Here is an 11,780-nt window from a genome sequence, read left to right as displayed (position 1 = left end):
AATGATTGATTGATTGATTTACCAGTTAGCTGATTGAAAGGAAATCGGGCAATAAATTATAACTGATTAATCATTAAAGTCTTTTCTGAAGGAAAGATGCCAAAAATTCTTTGGTACCAGCTTTTGAAATGCGAATATTTTCTGTTTTCCCAGTTTCCCAGTGACAGTAAACTCAGCATGGGTTTGGGTGTTTTGAGTGTTGGTCTGACAAAGAAAGAGTGATTTTCATTTTATTCACTGAGCAACAAATCAAACATTAAAGAAAATAATATCAGATGTAATGATATATCTGGACATCTGGAGCTTTTAGTCATGAAAATCTGCCAAAAAATTGCACGGTGTCTGCAGGGTGGCGGCCTCAGATCAGCTCTTTGCTGAACATGTGTTGGAAAATAAAGAAGATGTGTCCGTATTTTGACTCAAAGCACTGTTTCATTTTATTTATTTATTTATTTTACATTAGCTCTGAGATGGAAATGCAGCTTCCACCTCACGAAGGAGACGGGCTCTCGGTGGTCGACATGCACACCGGTGGAGAGCCTTTACGGATCATCCTCAGCGGCTACCCAGAGGTCAAAGGTGACAGCGTGCTCTCCAAGCGGCGCTACGCCCGGGAACATCTGGACCACCTCCGGAGGCTGCTGATGCACGAGCCCCGGGGACACTACGACATGTACGGAGCCCTGATCGTGGACAGCGAGATCCCCGGGGCCGATCTGGGGGTGTTGTTCATGCACAACCAGGGGTACAGCACCATGTGCGGACACGCCGTCATCGCGCTGGGACGCTTCGCCGTCGACTACAAGCTGGTGAGGGATCCACGGCCGCCGGAGACACAAGTGAACATACACTGTCCCTGCGGGCTGGTGAAGGCGTTTGTTGAGTACTCTGACGGGAAAACGGGAGGGGTGAGGTTTCTCAGTGTGCCAGCTTTTGCATTCGCCACAGGTGGGGAACTCACCTTGATCCACCAGACTGTTTCCAGGTGTTTTCAATGCCCCGCAGGACTAAACTGAATGACCCCGTCTCCAGATGTGCAGGTCAGCGTGGAAGGGTTCGGTGATGTCACGGTTGACGTCAGCTACGGAGGAGCCTACTACGCCTTCGTCGACGCCCAGATGTTTGGCCTGGACGTGACCAAGTCCAGGACCCGGGATCTAGTGGACGCGGCCTCAGCGGTGACACAAGCTGTCAAATCTCAGGTGAGACGCTCACATTGTGCGGCCTGTGTGGGGTCACCACACACGGGATCCACGGTGTAGTGGTGATCGTGATGATGTGAAACCTTTGGTCAACTTGAAGTGAGACAGATGTGGAATAATCACAAGAATACACAGGTGCAAGATGTAATCTAATAGAGGGCAATTTGCGATGGACAGCGTTTCATCTCTGATAAATAATTCACCTAATAATTAAACTAAAATCCACAATTTAGATTCTGTGTAAGCCACAAAAGTGGAATTAAGAGTTTCAATTTTTTTGTTACTTATTAAGAATTATTTACAACTGAACACCCCTACATTTCAAGACACAGTTTACAATTTAGACCATGGAAGGAGGAGATTTACACAAAAAATCCGTCTTTTATTGGACAACACTATGCACTTTTTATTTTACTTCTCTTTTTTTTCAAATTTGGGTTTGTTGTGTTGAGCTTGTCATCACTAATCATTAATATAAAACATATGACAGTTCTTTTTTTTAGAGGCCTTGTGTGCATCATTATTTTTTAAGAACATGCACCAGGAAAAATCTCTGGTAATAAGATTTTACCCAAAAACATACCGTATGTGGACTACAGAACACTATAAACACACAGTAAACTGGCAGCAGGGGTTTTACTCCCCTTCAGCCACAAGAGCATTAATTAGTGAAGTCTGACTAACATAGGGCCAACATCCAACTATTGCATATTGCACATGCTGATTTTGCCTTATTCACTCCAAGGTGAAGCTGCACCACCCAACCAGTGATGATCTGGCCTTCCTCTATGGCACCATCCTCACTGATGGAAAAGACGATTATTCCTCAGATCCCACTGCCAATGTCTGTGTGTTTGCAGAGGCTCAGGTATTTTACAGACACCTTATCATTTGACACTTTCAGGAGAGCTGCTGCATGGCTCAGTGAAATGTCAAGTGTTGGAAACATACTAAAGTAAAAAGATAAAAAAGTACAGAACACACAGCATATGCTGTCTGTCTTATTAGCATGATCTTAACCTTAAACATGTTCTCAGGTGGACCGAAGCCCCACTGGTTCAGGTGTCACGGCTCGAGTGGCTCTTCAGTATCACAAAGGTCTCATCCAGCTCAACCAGACCAGGACGTTTCAGAGTGGAGCCACTGGATCCCAGTTCACTGGAAGAGCTGTGGAGGTACCTGAGCTTAACTCAACCGTTTTTCAGCAGCAGGACTGAACTATATTATAAAAAGCAGATTTTTTGATGATGAATGAACATAAATATTTATATGACCTCAAAAGGGAAGTCCACTCTTAAACAGATTTTCTTTGTGCTATTTGTTATGATGGTAAAGTTGATACAACACTTTCAGCTGTCAGCATCTTTAAGGTGAAAATTAGATCAAGACTTAAATCAGTGGGTGGATTGGCGTTAAATTGGTGACTCTGTTGTCTCAGTGAATATTTGTTTGATATATTGTTGATCTATATGTTTTATTTGAATTCAGTGAATCAGGGATCGTCCTCATATCCCAACAAATTCACGGGTTATCCTCCTTGTTGTATGTGAAATATTGTTTAATCTGTTGAGGTGTTTTTCCTCAGTTAACATGTACTGTTTATGTACACTGTACAGTATTCACTTGTCCCATCGTATGAATTCATTTTTAAATTAGTTTTTACATCTGAAGCTGAATTAGTTCAACAGGCAGAAGTGAACTTATGTAGTGCCCAAAGACTTTCTGTCCGTTAAAAAAAATACAACTTATTTCATGTTACTACTGTTTTATGTCATGTTGGTGATTCCTTTTTGTGTCTCTCATCAGGAGACCAAGTGTGGTGACTTCAAGGCTGTCGTGGTGGAAGTTGCGGGCAGAGCTTTTTACACTGGTGTTTCACGCTTTGTGCAGGAGGCAGACGACAAGCTGGCACATGGGTTTCTGCTGAAGTGAGCTTCAAATGTGTGATTTTCATTTACACATGGTTCTACGTAAAAAAGTTAGTTTAAATATTAGTGTTGCAAAATGTTTTTGCATCTTAAAAACTCATGGCTTGTACCGCAAGAAAAACTTTAAAGTCTCTAAGAAGAGAGTTGGATCTATAATAAAATGTTTTAAAGAGATACTATTAAAATATTCTGTTAGTTTTGTTTAGTTTAGTTTTGTGAATTATTGCCTGATTTACTTAGTAGAAATGATGTATTTCCCGTTTTTTAATTTTCATTGTTGGTGAAATTATCCGTCATTGAACCTGTTTTAAGAAATAGACAAATTACTTCCTCAATTAAAACTGTACAATATCAAAGTCAGTGGCAAATAACCAAGGATATGATCTGAAACTGGCTATCAATATGGTACTGGTATCCTAAATTTTCGTCATACATATATAATAATAATAATAATATTCTTTATACTGCATTGTGACATTTAACTTAAAAGCTATAATACTCAGTAAATAATAATAAACTTAAGTGCGAACATTGCAGGTTGTAGCATCAATAGTTTGGATCAATAGGAATAGTTTGGATTATATTTGGATACTGACCTGTAGGTGGAGCTCTGAGCCTGGTCGGTGTCGGGGTCTTTAAAGTTAAATACTTCAAAACACAGTAAAGATTCTTCATGCATAAGGATTCAGTCAAATGTGCTTCACAACTGAACATGAAAACTCACAACTGTTTTCTCCCATTTATTTTCTTCAGGTCATTGTACAATGGAAGGCAATATTTAAATTATAAAAGTTCAGTGGGGAGGGGGGGGATGACACTGGATGGATTCACACAGCTGCTGAGGGGACAAATTAAAATCAGACCTTACATATCGACATGTGAGGTTTTTGTTGTTGTGGAAAACCACACATGTGGATCACAGACTGTAAAATCAGGATGTTGATTCTTATTATTTTTCTTTTTAAATGCAGTGTAAATCCAGCCAGCGTGCAGAAAACATCTTTCATCTGTTCAAATAAAATAATAAAGGAGGGCGCTCCCTTCAGAGAGGAAAAACAAGTGTATTGCATCGACTGGGTATGGTTTTAATGGCATTTAGCATAGTAATTATGAACTCATATGTGCATGTGTAACAAGCACGCATCCTTATATATAGATATATGTAATCTATGACACGACTGTCCACACTTGTTGAGAAATTGCAGATTAGGCCCAGGCCTTTGAGAGTATCTACTCAACAATTAAAATCAACAGAGTTAAGGCCAGCTCTTAACAGGAAAACGTTCAAACAAAACAAACAGTGATCAGATGTATAAATGCTGCGTGTCAATAATGATGAATAGAAAAAAACAAAACAAACCTCTGCCTCTCAACTGTGTCACTTGCAGTTAAAACCACGTCTGTTTAAAGATGCAGCGTCTCAGTCCTCCAATGGTTCTGACTGCAAGAGAGTGGCAGCGTCAAGAGGAAGTTCAGACTCAGTCTTTCTCTTCGTCTCTTGGACATCCAGGCGTGTGAAAGCAGCCCCTCTCAATCTGTGAAATCAGTCCGTACAAAATGGCCCCTTGTGTTTCTAATGGAATCATCTTCCTGTTTGGATCGAGCATCAAGCCCTGAACGAGTCTAAAAGCTGCACATTTCACTCTGTGCATAGATTCTGACGTACAAAAACAGCACAGAACGCATCCTATCAAACAACCGTGACCATCTCTCACACCTGGAACAAGACAGAACATCCTGGTCCTGCACGACATCTTCTTAAAAACGTTTCATTTGGCCAAACTGATCCTCCAGCAGGAATTATCAGATTTGGTCGTTAATAACAGTTTTTGGCTTCTGCTCCGTTTAGCATCAAAATCTGAGAGGATGAAAGGTCTGAACATGTTGTGCTGTGTGTGGCTTTGCCGCGATGATGCAAGGCCATGGTTCATTCAGGCAGCGCTGGGTGGGAGTGGAGGAGGGTGCTGAGGAATGTGAATGTCAGTTTGACCCAGAGGGAAACTAATGATGAGCGGGGGGGTAGACGCTGGGTGGGCAAGCGAAACAAGGACGATGATCTCAGCCTCTGCTTAGAAGTTGAGCTTTGTGACCGGTCGCTCTCTGCTCGAGTCCGTGGTCTGGCTGTTGATGCGTTTGCGGTTGCGCTTCATCTTGGACAAGTCCTTGTCGAAGACTTCGCCCGATCGCAGCGCTGACACCAAGTCATCGAACTCGCCGCCATCATCCTCCCCGTTCGCCTTTGCTTTCCGGGCCTTTCTCTCCTTCTCCCTCTGTTCTCTCAGCTGGTGACACACATATAAAAGTTATCATAATAAAAAAATGTCCTTCTGATCATATTTAATCATATTATTAAATTTTCCTCAAAAGAGTAGTTTGACGATTTGCTGTCTTTTAAGGAGTTATTCAATCGGATTCAGTTTTATTTAAATAGCGCCAAATCATAACACAGATTATCTCAAGACACTTTAAAGCTGTTTCATGGCCAGGTGCAGTGACTTCCTTCCTGTCAGGTTGTTAGAACATCAGCTAAGAAATAGTCACGCACATAACCCCCCCACAAAAACTACAAGTTCTTGCTTTTACACTTCTGCTTTTGTACAGATTAAGTAAATGAGATATGGCGTGCTAATTATTGAGCTTTAAGGTGCTGCTAAATGGATTTTGTTGGTACTGGAAGGGGCCAGGCTAGCTGTTTAGACCTGTTTCTACTCCTTATGCTAAGCTAAGCTAAGCTAATCGGCTGCCAGCTCTAGCTGTATATTTATCATACAGTCATAGGAGTGCTTTCAATCTTCTCATCTAACTCGCAGAAAGAAAGTAAATGAGTTTATTTCTCTCAGTAACGTTACACAGCAACAATAAATCAAGCTTCAAAGTCATACCAGAAAAAATGAGTGTGGTTACAAAACCCCTGCATGTATGAATTATAAAGGGACCTCTTTCAAAAGTTACACTCGTTTCACTTTAACTCTGATTTTCTAGAATATTTCAATTTATACTCCTCAAAATGTTATTTAAGAAAGTTGGGTTCTACTATGGGAACTTCTGTCCCCAGAAGCAGAATAAGTGTTTTATAACAGTTGTGGTTCTTTGTGTCAAGAATCATATGGATCAATTACATCAATTACAATTACAGCAAACAATTACATACCTGAGCTTCCATCTTGGCCCTGCGCTCCTCCTCTTCTTTGCGTTTCCGCATGTTCTCGTTCTCCTGCTGTGCCTCGCCGAACGACTGCAGGAACTGGTCAAAGATGCCAAAGAACTCATCTGGCTGCATCTTACTGGCATCTTCACCGAAGTGCTTTACTGCCCTCAGGAACTGTGGGACCAAAGAGAAGGGGGCACATAGGGAGGGGCACATGCGCTTAGATTTACAGCAGGACACGGTGGAACCATGTTTTACTCCATCTTTGACTGTTTTACAGGAGACTCATTAGGTCTCAGCTCTTTGAAATCAGAGCAGGGTACCAGTAGTCAGGCTTTGAAGCCCACGTTAACCCAGATCTGACCAGCTACTGATTACAGCTGAGGCTGGAGACTGGAGCCAGAGCCCAAATTAAGGCAATGTGTTTGTTAGGTATTTTTCACAGTAAGTTAAAAAAGGAGAACATCCAGATGTGAGATCATGCTGAGAACATATACCCTCAAAGATCTGCAGGCTAATGGCAGCTCTGCCCATGACACGCAAACTCTTATCCGGTGGAGCAAAGATGCAGGGAAGTTAGTCGTCATCAGTCACATGAATCGTTTATTAATGCTTTGTTTGTTTGTTTGTTTCAAATGAGATATCAGGTTTTTTACTTCTTAACAACAGGAATCAATGGGATGTGATTTCTGTGATGAAAACACATTAAATATCTCCTTTTTTTCTTTACATCTTGGTATTCTGCAACCATTTCATTATATGCACACGCGCACACACACACACACACACCCCAGATGGAAGGAGGTGTTTAGAGGGTCAGCATGGGCTCTCTTGTTCCCAATCAGGGGTACAGAGGACAACTGTAAACACTCTCAAATATTTAACAGTGGGACACCGTAAATGATTCACAGAGACTAATGGTTGCCATGTGACCAGCTCAGGTCAATGTAGCACATGCTCACAAAAAACATGCTCAAGATAAAAACTCCTCTTGCCTTGGCACTAATAAATGTGGACAGACGCATAAATCTGACTTCAGGGTGTCGAGCTCTCCATTAAAAGGTGAATATGCTCAGGTTTCTGCTAGTAAAAAGCCCATTTCCCTTAAAATGGCCATCTGCAAAACTGAGGTTTGTTTCTTCTTCTGTGTTCTTCTCTGTTAGCTTTTGTGCTACACATGAGCTATGAGGAAAATACTCATTTTGTTGGCCTACAGCAGCACCTTTAGCCTCTAATTTTCCACATGGACCACCCGCACTTAAATGGATTCGCAAAGCATTCATAAAATGACATGTTAAAGTAGTTGGCAGGTGTGATCACAACCCCTAAAACCATGATGCAATGAGACACACAACGACCATACAATGCAGAACACAGTCATGTAAAACAATATCTAACCCTCTGCCTCTGTTTCTGTTTTCACTCTTGACCTGCACATAGGACAACGAGCAGGCTGACCAATAAAGTGTCAGTGGCGCTGCAGCAGGAAGCTGAAACACTTCACTCCTGCTGTTAGCTTTTCCTAGAAAGGTGACTGATGAGGTCAATAAGGCGCGTAGAAACAGCTGCACGGAGAGGAAATGGGATGCAAGCTTTCAGCGACTGTATCTGCAAGTGATAGTGGTTCTATCCGGTCTGCTCAAACAGACAAGTTTTTTTTTTTTTTAAAGTCTGGCAGACACACAACATACAGACATGATGACTTACCAGTTCTTTGGCTTCAGTGAGAGAGTCCTCCACGTCAGAGAAGCTGAAGCTGGCCACAGTGATGAACTGACTCACCACAGACACAAATTTGTCGCCCAGCTCCTGCGGTCGCTTCTTCTGGTACTCCAGCTCCTATTTGTAAAAAAAATCCAAGAGAGGAACTTGAAGGAGAGCTACACTGGATCAGCACTAAACAATGTACAACTGCATGACTGATGAAAAACATGTACTGTTGTATCCGAGCAATCTTTGTGACTCACACTCTCAACGCTTTTCAGGCCGCTGCGCAGGTTGCAGATATCTTTTTCCAGCTCTGTCATACTGCAAACAAAACAAAGAAAGGAGGTTGAACAAAGAATGGAAGGAAACAAGAAGCAGTTGAAAGTTAGGCAACAGGTTCTCCAAGGCAGTGGTTCCCAACCCTCTCAGCTTATGACTCTTTAAAACACTTTAAAACAAAGCTGTGTCTAATCTAAGCCTTGTCACAAGTTGCATATGTCTTAACTCATGAGCACAATCAAATGGTTTTGGAAGCATAACAAGGTCAAATTATCCAGTATTAAATAAAGAAGCAAGGATCATAAATGTTGATGAGGAGACATGCGAGGATATATGGAGTTATGCCAACAAAATCTGTGCTTGAACAAAAGCATTATACATAGAATACATAAATTCCTTAATGGTAACCAGTCTATTAATCTCTCACTTTCTCCTCTGCCTGAAATATAAAACTGAAATCGGTTCCTTAACCCATTGCCTATGGTCATGTAGTAAATTACAGATGGATTGGTCTTTTGATTTTGGGCCCTCACAGTAGAAATATAATTACTATAGATAGCAAAAGGTTCTATATCGTTCTTACTTTTGCTGTGAGAAAAATATATTATTAATGTGGATCAGTGATAAGGGCCCTTCTGTTAGGGGTTGATGTAAAATAATATTTGTGCTGGTTCCTTTGAACTATCCCACAAGTGTTCTTCATATCAAAGCAGATCACTTCCACAAAGTCTGGCAGCCCTGTCTGTGTCTTGGACCAGATTTTTTTTTTCTGTTATTTTACAAGGAGTCTCCTGAACCTGAACTCTTACTTATTCTTTCAATAATTATTCTTCTATACTCATTTTTTTCTTATTCTTCTTTACCTACAAAGACTCTTTCATGTAACCTGCTGTATATGTTTGTTGTTCTCAGTTGTTTTTGTTTGTCTGCTTATGTTACTATTGATTACATGTTTGTCTTATTATTACTTACTTTCTTATGGAAAAAAAGAAAATCAATAAATAAATATATCGCAGAGGCTGAACAAAAGTGAGTAAGCATAATTTGTGTAGCAGAATACGTTTTTCTTATTTACAATGCTGTTTATCATCTTGTAGCCCCTAAATTTGATCTTGTAGCCCCTTGAGAGGTCCTCGCCCCTAGATTGGGACCCACTGCTCCAAGGTTTCACCTACTTGACTTTAGCTGCCTCTGGGATGCTCTGCAGGTCCTCCTGGAACATCAGGACTTTGGGGTATTTCTTCTCCAGGATGGTGATCAGGTAGTGTAGGAGAGTGATGTTTCTATAAAAACACAGAGACGTACAGACACACTGAGCTGGAGTGAACGTATCAAATGTGCAATATATTGCTCTTATTATGTAGGTTCAGATTTGAATAACCATATGGAGTTTCATAAATACCACACTCTCAGTTCCAGATTATATTCCATACATTCAGTCTCATACTGCCTGCAAAGATTTAATGTTATGACTGAAAAAGTGCTCTTACTTGTCAATACTGGATTTGGTGTCAGCGATCTTGTTGAGTGAAGACACCTTGAAGCCGTAAGCGTTTCCTCTCTGACCCTTGTTCATGTAGTTTCCAAAGGCCAGCACCACCTCCAACAGCTGCTTCAGGTTTCTACTGTGTAAGATCTCCTTAGACGCCTTGGTCAGAGCTGAAACATAAAGGAAATTCATGTTTCCAGTGGATTCTAATTTATTTTTGGACTTAGGAGACATCTGTCTTTGGTAGCCTGCTTGTTAATTCCTTGGCAAATATCAAAAGGTAAAAATACAAAACATAAGAAGTTTTAGAAGCTTAAAAGACAATACTTTCCTTACTTAAAACACAAGGGTTACCGAGTTAGATATTAATAGAATATAATACTTTTCAGCCCTCCACTTTTATATAAAAAAAATATCCATGGTGTATAAGACTTTTCCCACCTTCAACTTTGGGTTTGAGCTCAGCTATCCTCTCTGCGAACTTCTTTTTGAAGTATAGAGACTGCAGCCTCTGCTGGTAATGGTTTATTCTGGACAGGAGATGGAAAATGTGTGTCAGAAGAGAACAAAACTGGACGAAAATCATAAATAATAAACAGGGAAATCCACAAATTTAGACAAAAAGCCACAAACATGGACATTGTGCTTGAGCAAAATAAAGCAAGCCGCCTGTATGCTTAATAAATGGCACATATAAAGTTTTAGTTGTGGTAATGAAGCTTATTTTTGCAGAGTTTATGATTTCAGCTTATGGAGCTAATGAATACCACTGAGACATCTGTCCGCCAGTCCATTCTGTCTTCTGATTAAACTCAACTGAAGCGACTGCCAGACTACAGTAAATTATTGAATTAAAAAAACTGTTAAGTATGTTTCTATTGTCACTAAAATGTGGGAATCTCTTGGATCTTTGCTACGCTGGTCTTAAAATATTTATGCACTTAGTGGCTGATCATGACATGTTTCCTTTGTTCCTCCAGTCTTATAGGACTTTGTTTACTAAACTGCAATTCAAATACTGTTATTACATTGCTGATTCTATTTATTCACCAACACAATTCAGAAACAGTGATTCACACAGACAGCCATTGTTCCACGCTAAGTAGAAACCCATGTGTCATCTCATCTATCTGCTATGACGAAGAGGAAACAATGGCTATTGTTTGTCAGCAGATCTGCAGTGCTGCACTGACCTGAAGCTGTCAGGTCTGAGATAACTACCTGTTTAATACTGATTTTTCAAATTCAGGACTAACACTTGAGAGAAAAAAAAAACTGTATGAGGAAAGTACCTGCTCATCTCATAGAGGAAACGGTCGGGTTTTGCCATTCGATCGAGCTCATGTTTGTGCTCCTCCAGAAGATCCACATCGCTCTTCTCTGGGACAAACTTCAGCAGCTGACGGAACAAGAACAAACTCTTTACCTAACATATTTAACACACATTCATCTGTACTTGTTTAGTGGTAACATGCTACTCTATCTCACTGTCTCTTTACTCAAAATAAACATTTTTTTTCCTGGGCAAAATATTTATATCACAATGAACAGGGGCAATATATCATTTCAGCATCGTCTTCTTAAGGTCAGGATGCACAATAGTCACATGACAGGATATGCAATGTAATTGAACCCTAACATGTCTTGCTACAACTTTTTTGTTGCTTGATCAAGCGTCATAGCAAAGGGTCCGAATACTCATGTCAATGTGATATGTCACTTTTTCCTTTTCAATAAATTTGCAAAGATTTTTAACATTCTGTTTTCACTTTGTCGTTATGGGGTGTTCAGTGCAGATTGATGTGGGGAAAAATGTGGGGTGTTTTATTTTAGCATAAGGCTGCGACATAACAAAATTTGAAATAAAGGATGAAGAGGCCTGGATACTTTCTGCATGCACTGTACGTGCAGCAGGTCAGTGAGCAGATTTCCCCCCTACCCTGACCTCATTTTGTATGGCTCACTTATTTTAACGGTAGTACTGATACAATTCACTGCTCCCTGGTTTTTTGTTTTTGTGGTGTGTG

At 40.6% G+C, this 11,780-nt stretch overlaps 2 protein-coding genes across 4 annotated transcripts in view; one reads left to right on the top strand and one right to left on the bottom strand.

Moving 5' to 3' along the window:
- The first annotated feature begins 470 nt into the window (after positions 1 to 470).
- On the top strand, positions 471 to 3,330 carry LOC139622062 (trans-L-3-hydroxyproline dehydratase). Its single transcript, XM_071479154.1, has 5 exons — positions 471 to 948; positions 1,033 to 1,202; positions 1,948 to 2,070; positions 2,240 to 2,377; positions 3,009 to 3,330. Exons 1-5 carry the CDS (start codon positions 471 to 473, stop codon positions 3,132 to 3,134), a joined length of 1,035 nt encoding a protein of 344 aa, XP_071335255.1. The 3' UTR covers positions 3,135 to 3,330.
- Positions 3,331 to 3,857: 527 nt separating this feature from the next.
- The window catches only part of LOC139622060 (disheveled-associated activator of morphogenesis 1-like), a 50,113-nt gene continuing 42,190 nt past the window's right edge, over positions 3,858 to 11,780 (bottom strand). For all 3 annotated transcript variants that reach the window (XM_071479151.1, XM_071479153.1, XM_071479152.1), the window contains 8 exons: positions 11,046 to 11,152; positions 10,195 to 10,283; positions 9,755 to 9,923; positions 9,440 to 9,547; positions 8,246 to 8,306; positions 7,986 to 8,117; positions 6,282 to 6,452; positions 3,858 to 5,412 (listed from right to left, as the gene is read on the bottom strand). In XM_071479151.1, coding sequence (XP_071335252.1) covers positions 5,200 to 5,412; positions 6,282 to 6,452; positions 7,986 to 8,117; positions 8,246 to 8,306; positions 9,440 to 9,547; positions 9,755 to 9,923; positions 10,195 to 10,283; positions 11,046 to 11,152 — 1,050 coding nt within the window. In that variant the 3' untranslated portion in view covers positions 3,858 to 5,199. The remainder of the gene's footprint in view (positions 5,413 to 6,281; positions 6,453 to 7,985; positions 8,118 to 8,245; positions 8,307 to 9,439; positions 9,548 to 9,754; positions 9,924 to 10,194; positions 10,284 to 11,045; positions 11,153 to 11,780) is intronic.

Source organism: Trachinotus anak, unplaced genomic scaffold (genome assembly GCF_046630095.1).
Source record: "Trachinotus anak isolate AG129_WGS33_773 ecotype Australia unplaced genomic scaffold, CSIRO_AGI_Tana_v1 ptg000005l, whole genome shotgun sequence".
In the NCBI taxonomy this organism is placed as follows: domain Eukaryota; kingdom Metazoa; phylum Chordata; class Actinopteri; order Carangiformes; family Carangidae; genus Trachinotus; species Trachinotus anak.
The sequence above is the reverse complement of the archived record's forward strand: the minus strand, read 5'-3'. Positions and strand labels throughout refer to the sequence as shown.